Below are 15,925 nucleotides of genomic sequence, written 5' to 3'. Positions count from 1 at the left end.
GCAAGTTAAACAAGTTCGCCATCTACTGGTGTGGATGAAAAACCTTTTAGTCTTCTTAAAAAAAAAATTGAATGCTGTGTTATTATCTTGGTGACACAGGAAAATAAAACCCCTTCATTATTTAAAATGAAAAGCGAGTGAATCATTATTTCCGAGCAGTGTGACTCCATAGACTTAACGAATGCTTTAAAGTGAAACCCACAATGAAAGCACACAGTTTCCTTCAGATAAACCCAGATTGTTTTCATTAATAGTCAAATTATTTGCTTTAATGGTATTAGGGTTGCTGATAATAATCAAAATAAGTCTGGCAAATGCCACTCAAAAAACAAAAAAGTATTTCCTGCCTTTGTTGAAGTGGAGACTGCACAGAACAAATGATGTTTGGAGAAAATATGACAGCGAGACAGTTTAGGACAAAACAGGATGAATTCAGTTTGGAGAAGAGGCAAAAAAATGAGGATTTTATCAGAGAAAAAAAGGGTGATTTAACAGAATTTGTAAATGGTTATAGAAAGCATAAATGTTGAAAATAATATGACTTTCTTTGGAAAAAGTTTTGAGTTCTTCAGCGTCTGAGTGTTTCTGAATGCTGCCAGTTATCATCCTATTCTGCAACTGAATTAAAGTTATTAACACAAGTCACAAACAAAATTTATCATGATTTTCAAAGCAACATTAAAAGCCATTACAACCTGTAACATTTGACTTCCTGTGTGGTTTTCAATGAGATTTTTAAATGTTGAGACTTTAAATTTTTATTTTGGCAGGAAACGTGTCTCACAAGTGATTCACTTAAATAATATCTGAAACAACAACGGTGGAGCTGTACAGCTTTAAATATTTGTGTTAGTCACAGATAGAAAAAAAAAAAAAAAAGGGAAAGGAGTGAAGATGCTGTTATGCCACTCGTAAGATCTGAGAGTGAAAGAGTTAAGTCACTGCAGTGGGCTGTTGAGGAAATGAGTTTCCTATTGTGTAAGTTCAGGGTGAGCCCACTCTGCCACCCACAGTCAACACCCAACAATGTCAAAAGCCAGTCTGGACCGTTCAGTCACCATTTTGGGGGTGTATGAAAACATTACGCAAAAACCTCTAAAATACAGACAATGAAAACAAGCAGTTAAACAGCAGCAGATAAAGTTTTTATTTCTTAAACACAGCACTGATCCACTTTCTCCTCAGCACCAGGACAGGAAGGTATTTAACAACTTTACAGACACACAAAAAAAAAAAGAAATTCAAAACCGCTGCTGACACTGACGAGTGAAAGGAAAATGAAGCAGCTTATTAATATTTAAACCTTAAAACTGTCTTTATATACACAGATAACTGACCTTACTATAAAATTAGATATTGGATTTATTGTTATTAGACTATATATATTTTTTTCCAGTTAAATTTTCTCCAAAAAAACCCCAACTATAATACTGTACACAGCCCATGGAGGCCTACATTAATGCTTTCCCAAATAAAAAGTTAACACTGGTGCTTCCTACAGTTCAGCTCTGTAAGTCAGAATACTGTACAGCAATGCAAGGAAATGTACACACACACACACACATAGTTTGTTTCACATTTAAAACACACATACATCCAAAGAGACAAAGCCTTCTGTCTCTTACTCACCCAGTGATTCACAACTGCAGGGTTCATGTGTGCAGGGATGGGTGGGGTGATGTGTTCACCACAGAGCACACCGAGGTTACAGGTCGACCGGCCTCTCTGCCCCGCATGCAGCAGCTATAAATAACAAACCTTTCATTTTGTTCCACTCAAAGCATCCTGTCAGGCTAACTCACGCAGGGCTGGTCCACCGAAAGTGAAGATTCATAGTCCTCCAGCTTCTTTTTTGCTTTCCCGTAAAATGCAACTTTGAAACTGGTACCCTGTTAATCATCCTTCCTCTCTGACAGCCACGAATAGAAGGCTTGCAGCCGTTGTAACATCCTTTTGATGGCCACACTGGTGCCACACTGGTGTCCCACAGCAATCAGAGAGCAGAAGTAAAGTACAACTGATGTGGTTGTTTCATTTTCATGCACTTTTTTTTTGTTTTTGGTGAAGGCCTCATTAGGAGAAAGATGACATCACAGACATCTGTGCACCAATCAGGACTTGCAATTTACAATCTGATGACAGCTATGTGGCTGTTTGTTCATCATCACCTGATGATGAGTTTCTGAGCATCAAACCCTTAATTAATTAGCGGTAAGAAGATCTGATCAACTTAAACTTTGACTGCTGCAAGTTTAGTCAGTTTTAGTCATGAGAAATTAAAAGTCCTAAATAAGGAATTAAGATTTGAAACCAGATTTTAAGGAGTTTTGAACAATCTAGAAAATGTTGTTGTATTTGAATGGGAGCTAATCATTTCCCCACTGACAAAGGATTTAGTTACTTATTTCATTTAAGTAGATTACACTCTACTCAAGCATTTATCGGCCTAAAATTATTACAAATACTTAATTTATCGTCGTGTTCAACATCAGAAATTTGCGAAAACACACATAAATGCACACCATGCAACAACCTTTGTAAAGCAGAGAGCATCATTTCCCCCCCGAAGACAGAATCTCTGCAGGGTGCTACTCGAAACTCAGCATTTCATTGACAATCAAAGAAACTGTTCTACAGTAAGTGTAATATCTAGTTTTAAATAATGTGGTTTTAGTTCTGTTTACTTTGTGTCCTCGCTATGAGTATCTCCCCCGCTCATGGGAGCAAAGGCAGCAGCTCTCTTCCCTTCCTCTGCACACTGAGCTGAAGGGCACAGTGCTGAGCAGCTAGGTCAGGCTCTGAGCTCGCTGGACCTTCATCAAAGCAGCGGCGACGACGGACTCCAAATCAGTCTGGACAGAAAGAGAGAGAGAGAGAGAGTTAGCCGGTCAGCCAGCCACCTTTGTCCCGATACCAACAGAAACTTTCCACATTTCATTCCCCATTTTTGTTTAATCACGCAACCCTGCGACGCTGTAAAACTCTTTTCACGACAGGGCGCCCCTGAGATTTCATCGGTGAAAGGTCGGACACTTTGTGTGTCAGGTTTCTGGGACTGTTTTACAGTATTTAAGTGAAATGATTCTTCCATAGATCCATGAATCACTGAATACGTCTCAACCTGGGAAGAGTGAGAGTCTCTCAGTGCAGAAATGTCATAACGTCATGTGCAGAGGTTGTAATTTCTCTATAAATCCCACACAGGAATGTAAAAATAAACACAGCAAGCACAAAAAAGGTCTGTGCAAACACATATTCAGAGAGTCCCCAAAACTCCCACTCACATCCAAAAAGACCACATGCACAAAATAATGAAACATTGCAGGAATTCCACAGCTATAATGAAGCGTCTTGCCACACCTCGCTCAGTCTACATGTGGCAGCAACGCGAGTTATTTAGAGGGGGCTCGCTTGGAAAGTCTATAATGCTGAAGCTGAATCAACACGTGTAGCCTAAAAGCCAATTAGAGCAGGTGTGATGAGTTCACTCTGCTGTGTGAGACACTGCAGAGGTCAGTGAATGTCTCTGGAAAGGAGTCTCATTATTAAAAGGATTACTTCTCTTAAGTGAAGCGACCAGCAGGTGTCGCCTTCTTCATGTTAGGAAGCTGTGTTTCTTTGAGGATAAAGAGAACAAGTTTCCCTCTACTCACTTAGGGATCTGTCAGTTCTGCCCTCTTGACCGGATGAGGTGCCTGCCCCTAACTTCCTGCGGTGCTACAGATTAAACGGTGCCCCTGAAAATAGCGGCTTTCATGAATAAAAAAAAACAAGGCTCTTATCTGTGGTCAGCGTCTGTACATCTCCACCCGGGCAAAAAAATCACGGAAGCACAGCCACAAATAGACGAGCACCATTTTACTGGAAGCAACTCGGGCATCTGCCCTTCTTTCCAGCCGCGATCGAAGAAGGCAGAGGTTAAATAACGCCCACTAATTCAAAAGAAACCACATGGGTGTAGTTGTGGCCGGCTTGTGGTTCGACTTCAGCCGCAGACGTCACAGGTCTTTAGTGGATCTGTGGAAGGATTCTCTGCTCCTAAGTGTCTCAAAAACCTTTGTCAACATATAGTTGATGGCTTTTAGAAAGTCAAACCATAAAAATGTCTTTTTGTGGATATAAAAACCACAAATAAAACACCAGACAAGTGTCACATAAGGACCTTTAAAGATGCTCGTGTTGAATCGTACCCGAAAATCAACTGTTATATTTTTCATAAATGCTGTCATCATGAGTTTGATGTAATTACAGTTCATCTCCAAATAAGGACAGAGGCATCGAGACACTTTCATCACAGCTCTCTTCCACTCAACTGCAATCTGAATCCCCTCACAGTAACAGCCTGTGTTCCCGGCACATCCCAGCTGAGCCAAGACTGGGAAATACAGTATGTGTGTGTCTGTACAGTCGAGTGTGAGAGGGGACGTTGTTATCAACTGGGCAGGCTTTCAAACTTTGGGCTTGTCATTGCTCCCTCATCGAGGCCCCTGAAGTCTATCTTCCCCCTCGGTCCGAGGGATTAGACTAAGAAAGAAAGAGGGTATTTTCTGCTGGCTGGTAACTCAAGACAATCAGCACAACCACTTGTTATTCTGCTCAGGATCCACATAGTTGGAAAACCTCGGCTTCCAAACAATGCGGAAAGTCTCAAGCAAACAGGAGCTTTCTTTCCTGAGAGAAATCTATTTCTGCAGTGACCTGGCTGCAATCTATTCAACACGTCCCACGCGACACAACCAGTCACATGCAAACAGTATTTGAGAGCGCAAGACTGTCCCGGGCAAAAACACAAACACTCAGCAGCAGGATCGAGACCTTTGCTGCGCTGGAGAGAGGTCGGTTTTGGAACTTGAATGAAAGCGACTGTCAGTGACTTATCATCTTGAAGACATCAGTAACGTATGTGATTTCTTATCGTGCTGGAAAGCAAAGACGAGGTGGAGCTGAAGGAAAAAAGAAAAGCATTAATCACAGAGCTTCTGATTGAGTCTTTTTTTTTTTTACACATAAAAGATCCGCGCAGGTAGGAAAAATCTGCATTTGCTGGGATTTGTCTTGACAATAAAAAAAAGCAAAATTGCCAAATCGAGATGAGCCGTGGGACCATCCTGACCTTGACACGTCGGCTCCCCTTTTGTTTTTCTTCCTTTACGACTTCTGTTTGGCCGACAGGAGCACACCAAGCTTCAGCCAAAGCTTCTGTCATTGCAGCATGGGTTTGGTTTTCCTGCCTTCCCTCGGTGTGCAGAAAATTAATGATAAAGGGGAAATGGGCAGCGGTCCATGTGCCACATTACGCTGGCACCGCACTGTTTCCATGACATCCATGGGGGATTGTGAGGAAGGTGTTAACACGGGTGTGTTTATGACACACAAGGAAGCTTCAATCATGGCATCTAAATGTGGAAAGGATCTGTGAGTTGACCTTTTGAGTGCGTTTTTAGTAAGTGTGAGATATTTTATAGTTCGATGACGCCCTTGTTGCCTGCACGACTAAATTTCTCAAATTTACTGAATTTATCAATAACAAATTGTTAAAACAGAAAATATTAAAGTTTTTTTTGGCCCCATACTGTTGGCAGTAGTCAGCTTTTATCGGCGGCCACACTTCACACGTTTTCTAACTGTTTGTTCATGACAGCAGCTTCAAGTTGAACTTGTTGTTGTATCAGCTCAACTTTGGCTTTCCTGCTGTAGCTCTTGGAGGTTGGCTTGGTGTTTCAGGGCCCATAAAATCCCAGGATGTTTTCTGTTTGTGTGACCAGAAGAAATGTGAACACTTTATCATCGCCACTATAATGACAAGAGGCACTCAAAACTTGGCCTCCCCAACAGCCCACAAGATAAACAAAATGCACTGCATATCAGCGAGTGTTTTTCTCCCACGATAGACCTTCTGTAATACAGAAATGTCCAGAGAAAATGAATAAAAGTTTGATTTAAAAATGCTCGGCCTGTGTTTTAGTTGTTTTTCTGCCTCTCAGAAGAACATCAGTCTTCTGCTGAACTTTTAAGGAATTGCTTAAAGTGCTTCTTATTCACTTATTTCACCCACGTTTTCCTGAATTACCGGGATTGAAGCTGGCAGCCATCATGAGGAAAAACCACTTTCAGACCCTCTCATAACAGGAGTTACAGTATTTTTGATGACGTGCTCTAATTTGCTCTTGTGCGCCCACCGGCTGCGCTTCCTAAAGGGCTTCTAGAAAACCACCAAAGAACAACTGTGCTGCTTCCAGCTGCTACAAACGCTGGCACTGCACCTTTCTAACTGGACAGAAGTGTTTAAGTCATCTGAGGGAAGTAAATGTTGGACGTGAAGCTTTAGACTCACCGTCAGTGCAGATGAAGCACTTGCAGAGACACACACACAGACAGAGGAGGAGGACCACTGCCACGCCGCACACTGAGAGGAGGATAACCATGACTGGACTCACTGCAGCACACAAACACACACACACACACACACACACACACACACACACAGTGCCTCAAATACAATGTTTAGGTTATAAAAGTGCAGCGTGTGAAATGCATGACATCTGGACTGAACATGTTAGGTGATGTGGTATGTCAGTAAAGACTCTTTCATGCAAAAATAATCCTTCCCGTACGCCGTGACTTTACAGGATTCAGGCCCCATCAAAGCAGCCATAATTACCCGTGACTAAAATAGCAGAGAATACACACGTGTCAACGAAAGCCTGTGTTGTCTTGCACCTCAGCACACGTAAGGATGGGAAGTATAGCTAATTATTACACATTTTAGCAACATGTTGAGACAGTGGTGGTAGATTTAAGTTCATTAACTAATCAAGTGTTTGACCAATCATGAAAACTCCTCACCGTTTGAGTTGAGGGACAGTGTCAGGGGTTTCTCCAAACCCTGGTGGTGAACGACGCACTTGACGGACAGGTCACGGATCGGCCCTGATTGGAAGAACAGCGTGCTCGTGACGATCGTCGTGCCGTCGCCCTGGTCGTAGGCGGATAAAACTGGCGGTCCTAGTGTTCGGTTTTCCCCACTGATGTTCCAGGTGACCTCTGCCGCAGGCCGGGACTGGGTGGTGCAGTTGGCCTCGGTGACTCCAGAGGATGAGACCACCTGGCTCACCTCTGGTTTGGGTAAAACTGGGGAAAGGTAGACTGCGTTCAGTGGCTGCTTGTAGATAAATTTGTGGCATTATATTTGGCTCGTTTTCATCCTATCTGCAGCCTTTTTCTGTTTTGTCTGAGCCTGCCATTCACACACAACAGAAGGCCGAGATTTGCTCCTCTGCATTTGTAATGGAGATGGACAGATAGAGCACATCGACTGTCAATCTCTCTGCCCCGAGGACACGGTGACACAAGTCGTCCCACAACAGGCCGGCCTGGAAACAAAAGCCAGACAGAGAACGGAGGCAGAGCAGCTTTTACTAACTGTGTGTGTGTTTATGTGTGTGTCTGGATCTTTGGTTCCGTCTGTTCAGACAAAAGCAAAGCCTGTTTAGCAGAGCAAGAAGGACACACACACACACACACACACACACACACACACACACACACACACACACACACACACACACACACACACACACACACTAAGGCCTTGTGTCTGGGGAAACAGTGAAGCACTCATCCCCTGGGCTTCATCCCAAATGAATCGCCCCTTTCCCCTCAGTGACACCCCTTCCTCATTATCACTCCAAAATCACACACACACAAACACAGGGAGGAAGATCAACAACCACTCACACTCCTGGAACGTCTTAAAGTCTAAGAGTGGCTACACTCACATTGTGTGTTTTTCTTAACCTCTCTGGCGCAGTAGCAGCGCTGAAGGGAAAAAGAGGACGAGGTTAAGTGTTGGCGAGGGAGACGAGGCTGCGTTTCCACAGCAGGTCAGAACAGCAGTGTAATGATCCCCTCCACTACCTCTCACCTCAGGCCTGCCTGTGGTTTGTTTATACACAGCGCTTCCCTTTCCTGAGCTGTATCTGGGATGCACACACACACACACACACACACACACACACACACACACACACACACACACACACACACACACACACACTAGCACACATTTCCTTCAGTGCAGTACGTGTCAAGATCATTTAAAGTTCCTACAATAAGAGTCTCACCATAAACAGAGAGGCAGGCGGTGGCGCTCCTCGTGCCGTCCGGGTACGTGTGGAACTCACAGGTGTAGCAGGCCTCGTCCTCTGTCCGGACCGCCTGGATGGTCAGCTGGGTGTCCCCCAGGGTTCGGCTCAGACTCACCCGGTCCTTGAAATGCTCCTCCATGTTGCGGTGGCCGTGTTTGGTGTAGGAGGCCACGGTGGTGGTGTCGCCCTGCTCGGCTGTCTTCCTCCACAGCACCTGGCGAACCCTCTCAGGGAGGCTGTACCAGCAGGACAGCGTGGCCGGCTTCCCACTTATGGCCGTCTTGTTGCCGTCCAGGTGCACTTTACCTGGAGCAAAGAAAGTTCAAACATGATTAATATACAATACTACAAAAAAACAAGATCATACTGACTGTCATAATGTGGTTGGATGGTGGTGGATTCATTTTCTGCTGGTTTGTGTGCAGGTTCAGAGGCAACAAGAAGGTCTGGAAGTAATCAAAATGTGTGTGTGCACATTTAACAGTAAAAACAGGAAGCCCCAAAAGCTCGCAGAGTGGGTGGGCTTTCTCTCCTGCTGGTCTGGGAGTTCAGACCTTACCCCACTACTTCCTGCTTCAAGGGACTCGTGAGCAAAACAAACACCCTGTGTGACTCTAATCAGGACGCTATCCTGTGACTTCTATAAATAAACAGAGTTGCAAAAGGCTTTATGGAAAAAGAAAAAAAAAAAGGAAAGTTTAAATGTCATGTGGAGTTGCAGCACTGAAAAATGCTCACTGAAGATAAGATGTTCTTTAAGAAAACAGAAGCGGCTTCATGATCTAAAACAAGTTGTTTCTCCAGTATAAACATGTTCATACTATAGCATAAAACTCTCTGAGGGTGGAAGTAGTCTTTAGGAGAGATTTGGAGCTCCTTAAACGCTCACCAGTGACGCTGATGCACGTCGAGCCTTCTTGCTGGCCCTTGGGGAAAACATCAAAGATGCAGCGGTAGCAGCCCCCGTCATCGGACCGCACCTTCTTGATGGTGATGTAGCTGGCGTCGTTGTGGGAGGCGGTGAGCTGCACGTTGGGCTCTTGGTGGCTGACGCGGACCGGCACGCTCGGCTCGTACGCCAGAAGGACCTTGGCTTGCTTGTTGAGCCAGCGCACCTGCCGGATGGTGTCGCCCGTTGCCGTGGTGATGTTGCAGCCAAGCAGGAGGGGGTGACCTGCCTCTGCGGTCAGACTGGCAGGAGCTACAACCTGACCTGATGTAAGACAGGTACAGTGAGCTTCTGAAGACTTTTTAGGGTAAATGTCGGAATATTCATTTTAAAGAATTCAGAATATTTCATATAACCCTGTCTTGTATTTGTAAAGCTAAAAAAAAATTAATGATAAGTGCTCAGGTCCTTTATATCAGTAAAAATACCAAACCCTATAAAAGTACTCCATTTTTAAATACAGTCCTTCATTTAAAACCCCACAGAAGCAGCACTTAACGTTTTGAGTCCAAACACTGGTGGTTCTGCAGTAAAATGGCTCCTGTAAATGATATATTTCCTATTACATGACTTTTTTAGATGATTGATGGAGCAGGAAAAAACAACAATACCTCTGATATACACATTTGTGTTGCATTCTGAGCTGTTTTTGTCAACTTTTGGAAAATTTTATAGCAAGCTAATAAATCCAGGTAAGTTTATAGAAAAGTAGCACATAAGTATGTACTTTCCAGATCTGGCAAAATGAAGACATGCAGCAGAGAAGTCAGGAAAAAGAAACTGAACTCACTAAGGTTAAATTTTTCTCTCTCATAATAATGTATTCTTTTTGCATAAACCCCACACTCTCTATGGTTGAGGTTGACGGTTGCCTCTGCCTGTATCTTGAGGAACTGTAAAACTTTGATCATATCTGCGACCATCTCATCGAAGGATCATCCGTATGTACCTTGCGTCGTGGAGACAGTCGCTCCTGCGATCCAGAGCAGCACACACAGGGGGAGGGCGGGTCCACACATGGCACACCGAAGCAGGGTTACCAAGTCACACGCTGACCCTTTATCACATCCAGGCTGCAGCTGTGAACACAAACACCGTCGTTGAGCTTTGGCCTCAACCCAAACCTCACAAGGAAACCTCAGCATGAAACACTTTGACAACTTGCAGCTTCATCAACTTTAAAAAAAAAAAAAAAAAGAGATGTAGAAGTAGTAAAGAATGAAGTATGAATGGAGCAGCTGCGATGCAGACGTACCCCTGCCAGCTGTCCAGTGTCCTGACTTGAGTCGAGTTGCTGTTGGTCAGCACAGTCGTAGCTGCATCTTACTGGCACGCCGTCTGCTGTAATGGGAAATGTGAAGCCAGAAGATGACATTAGCTATGACAGCATCGTCTCAGCGTCGTCAGAGATTATACTCTTTGCTTAGTGCTAAAAGAAAACAACAACAAACTTTGTTTTTGTTTTGTTTGTTTGTTGTTGTTGTTGCTTTTTTGGAGGGGAATTTGTGCACTCAATGGCGCAGTTAGTTCACTTTAATATGTATAAGCATCATCAACAACAGCTGCTGATTCAAGCAACATCACCTGGGGTCTAATGGAGGTTTTACAGGTTGATCCACAGCATGCACTCTTTCCCAGTCAGCATGTAATTATGCGACAGCAAAATAAGCTCCCACTTTAATGTCTAGACAGCAAAACAAAGGATCAAAATCGATAGCTGAAATCCAGCCGCGAAGAAATTACAGAGCCCAGATGATGATGCAAGACATTAGTCATTGAGGTGATCACAACATGTGTGAGTATATATGTAAAGCAGAGGGTGTGTGTGTGTGTGTGTGTAATAAGAGGGCAAACACCAGCCGAGCCCAGCGGTGGTTTGGCTATAAACACCACATTGTGGCAAAGCTCATTGTTTAGGAGAGACAATAGAAAGATGCCACTGTAAAATCTGCTTGAGAGTCGCGCTGGGTTCAGATCAGCTCTCCACATCCTGGACAGAAAGGTGTAAACAGCAGGAGTCGGAAATAAACTGGCCTTTGATCAGACTGCCTGTGAGTGAAGTGAAGTGGACCTACTGGAAAAGAGAAACCCACCTAGACCACAAGCCAGCCCAGGTCCAGACCTCAGAGCTTTACGGCGTTATTTGCTCTTTTACAGCGCCCACCATCTGGCTTCAAACATGCTGCGTGCTCCTGTTGGGCAACACTTAAACCACTTTTCCACTACAAAAGCTCCACTGATGTCTGACAGTGAGCTGGAGTGGCCAAATGCGATTCAATCAATCAATCAACTAGCTTTTAATGTGAAACTTTGCAGCATGCATGTATTTTTTATGATATTTTGCAGATAAACTTAAAGTCAAAGAATATGTACCAATTTTTGGAAGAGATAGTAAGTGTTTATTGAGGAAGAGGAACCAGGATGCCAACTTAAATCCTAAAAATCTGCTCTACAGCCAATGTGCACTGAACATATTCACCACAGCTGGCTCAGTCCATGGAAACAGATGTTATATGTGATTTTCTTGAAAGTATAGCTCATTTAAAACAAGGAAAATAAAAACTTTTTTTTTTTTCACATCACCAACCAGTCCTGTGCCTGTAAATCTTTTTGGCGGGTTTAGTGCAAGAAAATCTTGAAGAATTTGACACACATGAAAAACATCACCAAAAAGGAAAGAGTGAAAAACACAAGAAATAGATCATCAGCCCTTAGGAAAGGTTTGTCCAACAAATGCAAGCAGGAAAACAAAGTAATGGCTTAAATACAGTCAGTTTAAGTAAATTTTACAGTTGTAAATATATATAGGTAGAAGGGGAAAATCAGCTACTTTAAGAGAGTTAAATGGTATTTTCTGTAAAATGTTAATAGATTAAAAACATCCCATTTTCATGACAGATATAGTGATTTATTTTGTTTGAAATACAAACTTAAGGTGATTTTCTTTTACTGGATTTGGCAAAAATGTACAGAGAAGTAAGTGAAAACTATGCAATTATTAAATCGTCAAGTTATTTTAAACCAGATTTGCTTGAGGCTTAAACTGTTACGAATATTTCATGATTAAAAAAACAAAAAAGACGTCAAATTTACCCCGACAGATCCACACAGACGGTGCTGCCTCCTTGGATCCGAGATGCTCCCTGTGCTGCAGGTAAAGACAAACTGGAGCAGCATAATCCACGGGTGAGACATTAAAGCTGCAAGCGAACTGCTTTGAGTTCCTGCTGCCTCGTTTCAGCCCATAAGAAAATGCAAACACTCAGTTCCACTACAGACGTGAAACCTGATTGAAGAGAGCCCTCTAGTGTCCAATTGCCAAATATAAATAAATGCAGTTACATCTAATGTTTTCTTAGTTTGTTTCTCAAGCTAAAGAAATGCAGTATATTCTTTTAAAGAAACACAAATATCCAGAGGTCATCAAGGGTGATCCAAACAAATTAAGGCCACAAGAACAGAAAAGCAGCAGTAAAAACGCAGGAGACCAAAAATTATGAATCATCTTAATCAATAACACACCATTTCAGACAGTTTAATTGGTTTTGTAAATACATCTGTAACCCCCGTGCAGCAGTTGCTTTAGAGACAGTGCAGAATAGACAGAAAAGAGGGGAATTATCAAATCTAATCCAGGTTCAATGAGGAGACTGGTTAATCGATCACTCGTCTGACTGCTGCACAGACAAGAAATATCCACCCTGAATTACACTTACAACAAAAGGTTTAATTAGAACACAATATAATAACCAATACTACAACAAATTAACAATTCCACAGATCAAAAAGTGTCCAAGCAGGAAATATGAAAATCAAAAACCTCTGAGATCTCAGGAATAAATTAAATTGAAAAAACAATGCACAAACAATGTCCAGTGAAATGGGCTCCAGGTGAACTGGTGAGGTCAACTTTTCTTTAGCAGAATCTGATTAATCTTTTCCTGCTCACAACTACATCCATACCGAAGCACAGATTAGGGAAAAACAAAAATCCTCTATTGAGAGAGGGATGATCACTTCTATCGATCTAACACTATCGAGTAACAAACATTGTATATTAAGGAAAAGATTGACTCTCCTTGTACTTTTCTGTGTACGGAGGAAAACGGCTGTGTGACAACCTGTCGACCTTACTTAAGGGGACAGTAACATGGTTCCATAACATAATAAAGATCCCAGATTAAATTATTCTGGTTACACATCATTCATGCAACAAATACCATCAAACATACAACTACAAAGTTACATACATGGAGTCAACTGAACTTCTTGTAACTTCTTGTTTGTTTTCCTTTTTTCAGGAAGATGGTGACGACAGCAACAACCAGAGCACCACAACAAAAAAACACATTTAACACATGTATAAAAATATATTTTTTTTAAATGTGCATAAAACAAAGAATTGTACATAAATGTGATGATTAAAAATATTGAGTACATAAATACTTTTGTTATGAAGAGGTGTAATAAATAAATCATAAAACTGAGCTGCAATTGTCAACAAACTTTCTACAACAGAAAGAACGTTTACATGATAAACATGTTTTGATGCTGAAGTCTGACTGTTAGTTTCTGAACAACAGTTGTTGTCTTAAAACAAACATTTTGATGATGATGTTTGTTTCTTGGTGGTTGAATTTTAAGGTTTCTTCACAGACGATCGTGGTCTGATCTCATTCATCTTCATCATTAAAGATGTTTTGTTCCTTCAAGTGAAAATAAGATGTTAGTTAATTCCCACTCAATAAATCATCTTACACAGAATAAATTAAGTATATGCAAATAAATATATGTTTCTTACTCATGAATGTCTTGGGCAGGTTTCTGTGGTGTTTTGTTCCTGAGTGACAGAAGACAGTAAAGTCAATGTACAAACATTCATTAGTTATTTATGCATTTTGTCAGAAAACATCAGCTTGTGTTGTTCTTTGTCGCTTCTCAAAGTCAGTAAATCACAACCATGTGAGCACTGAGATACTTATTTTAAAAGAAGACTTAAAAGCTGAAAATAAAAATCACCTGTTCAGTTTTTTCTGTTTCATCAGGACAAAGATGAATACTGAAACAAGACAGCAGACTATAACCATCCCCACAACTAATCCAATGATCCAACCTGGGAGAAGAGAGGGAAAATGTGACTGTGAGCAACATTCACAAAAAAATCTGATTTTCAAAGTGTTTCTCACCGTCAGCAGACGTCGGTTTGACGTCATGAATCATCACAAACACAAACATAAAGAAATTACAAACCAAATGGAAACACCAACTTACTGGATTCACGGTGAGCAGGTGTAAATTTCTCTGGTTTGACGTCATCAATCGTCACAAAGACGTTTCTCTGAGGAGCAGAGAGCACTCGTACCGCACATCCAACCTGAGCACCGTGTTTATGGACACCTGACAGCACAGCTGTGGTGGTGACGGTGACGGTACCGTTGGTGTTGGAGACACTGACGGTGTTGTTGGGTGAGAGGTGGAGGTCTTGTGGTGAGACATTCAGGGTTACGGTGGGAGCAGGTCGACCAGTGGCTGAACAGGACACCACTAACTCCTCAGAAGAGTTTGACTCTCTGACATGGAGAACAGGTTCATGCAGCTCTGCAAGGAAAAGCAATGAGATTGTTGTCAAGACGACGGCTTCTAATATTTGTTGTCCATTATGTTAGTTTGTACGAGACACTGATCGAACATGTTGAAAGTGATCCAGTAAAGTTCTTACCATAGAGTTGGAGACAGGTTGTGCCTATCACAGCAGGGTCAGGGTAGATGTGAAACAAGCAGCGATAGCAGCCTTCATCCAACTCCGTTACGTTCCTGATAACGATGGACGTGTTCAGCAGTCCAACATCTTCAAACTCAACTTTACCTCTGAAGGGAGAATTCACTCTTTGGCCAAAGTGCTTGTGGTTGGATCCAACATTTGTCTCTCCTTCAGGTAAGTTTTTCTGCCATGTGACTTGTTGGACATCTTTAGATTCTATAATCTGACAGTTCAAGATGACTTCATCTCCCATTTTTCCAACCACAGTGTGCTGTGTTTGGATAAAAAGTGTTAAACCTGCAGAGGAAATAACAGTCTGGGGTCAGAGATTCAGATCTTTTACTTCAAATCAAAGTCAAAGTCCTGCAACTAAATATCCTACTTAAGTAGAAGTACAGAGGTATTAGCAGCAGAATAAAGTAAACGTACTGGTTTCAACCGTCTGACTGATTTATTATTATTTATGATCTCATTACATTATGAATAGTCAAGCATCAGATAAATCTGTGGGGTCATCAGATGATTACTGGAAGACAAAACAAAGTTCTGATCCACAAATCTGTTTTCAGGTTTTGGACTTTGTCCTCTAATCTTTGCTGAGATATTGGAACATGTGAACATCTGTTGAAAAAGAAACCATGTGCAAATTATGGAGGGAAAAACCCTCTACACAGGAGCTGGAAACTCAGACATCTGAAATGTGACTTTGGGTGTAAAACCAGTTTAATCTTTAACAATATGTTGTAGTTTATCAGCTTGTTATATTATCCATTGTGTCAATTCTTTATCTGAAAAGTAACTAAAGCTTTCAGGTACGTTTGTGGAGTACAAAGTACAATATTTCACTCTAAAATGTGGAGTGAAAGTTATAAATGTAAATAGTTCCTTGCCACCACTGTAAACTGGGTAATATTATCATAGAACATAATTAATCTCACCTTTTGAAAAGATCCCCAACACATAAAAGAAATACAGGACAGCACTTTTCTTCATGTTTCAACCACGAGAGATAAATTAAAACCGAGAAAGGTGACGTCACAGTAGGACGGATATCCGTGGGTTGTCAAA

General features: G+C 41.9%; 2 protein-coding genes across 2 annotated transcripts; both read right to left on the bottom strand.

The window, feature by feature from the left end:
* Positions 1–1,123: 1,123 nt before the first annotated feature.
* On the bottom strand, positions 1,124–12,329 carry LOC138207096 (OX-2 membrane glycoprotein-like). Its single transcript, XM_069164117.1, has 8 exons — positions 12,190–12,329; positions 10,352–10,437; positions 10,046–10,175; positions 9,037–9,360; positions 8,124–8,453; positions 6,847–7,131; positions 6,335–6,436; positions 1,124–2,852 (listed from the first exon to the last, which is right to left on the bottom strand). Exons 3-8 carry the CDS (start codon positions 10,113–10,115, stop codon positions 2,848–2,850), a joined length of 1,116 nt encoding a protein of 371 aa, XP_069020218.1. The 5' UTR covers positions 10,116–10,175; positions 10,352–10,437; positions 12,190–12,329; the 3' UTR covers positions 1,124–2,847.
* Positions 12,330–14,111: 1,782 nt separating this feature from the next.
* LOC138206896 (OX-2 membrane glycoprotein-like) lies at positions 14,112–15,849 on the bottom strand. Its single transcript, XM_069163736.1, has 4 exons — positions 15,796–15,849; positions 14,816–15,154; positions 14,368–14,694; positions 14,112–14,209 (listed from the first exon to the last, which is right to left on the bottom strand). Exons 2-4 carry the CDS (start codon positions 15,108–15,110, stop codon positions 14,112–14,114), a joined length of 720 nt encoding a protein of 239 aa, XP_069019837.1. The 5' UTR covers positions 15,111–15,154; positions 15,796–15,849.
* Positions 15,850–15,925: the final 76 nt, after the last annotated feature.

Source organism: Embiotoca jacksoni, unplaced genomic scaffold (genome assembly GCF_022577435.1).
Source record: "Embiotoca jacksoni isolate LCO1_2020_lvr unplaced genomic scaffold, fEmbJac1.0.p SCAF_30, whole genome shotgun sequence".
NCBI classification, from domain to species: domain Eukaryota; kingdom Metazoa; phylum Chordata; class Actinopteri; family Embiotocidae; genus Embiotoca; species Embiotoca jacksoni.
The sequence above is the reverse complement of the archived record's forward strand: the minus strand, read 5'-3'. Positions and strand labels throughout refer to the sequence as shown.

Excerpts from the sequence above, each read along its gene's own strand:
- LOC138206896 (XM_069163736.1), bottom strand. The coding sequence starts at position 15,110 with ATGGGAGATGAAGTCATCTTGAACTGTCAGATTATAGAATCTAAAGAT. Across the intron at positions 14,695-14,815 it reads AACCTGTCTCCAACTCTATG|AGCTGCATGAACCTGTTCTC; the intron begins GTAAGAACTTTA and ends TTTTCCTTGCAG. Across the intron at positions 14,210-14,367 it reads ACCTGCTCACCGTGAATCCA|GTTGGATCATTGGATTAGTT; the intron begins GTAAGTTGGTGT and ends CTCTTCTCCCAG.
- LOC138207096 (XM_069164117.1), bottom strand. The coding sequence starts at position 10,115 with ATGTGTGGACCCGCCCTCCCCCTGTGTGTGCTGCTCTGGATCGCAGGA. Across the intron at positions 7,132-8,123 it reads CGCCTGCCTCTCTGTTTATG|TTTTACCCAAACCAGAGGTG; the intron begins GTGAGACTCTTA and ends ACCTTTCCCCAG. Across the intron at positions 6,437-6,846 it reads ACTGTCCCTCAACTCAAACG|TGAGTCCAGTCATGGTTATC; the intron begins GTGAGGAGTTTT and ends TGTGTGCTGCAG.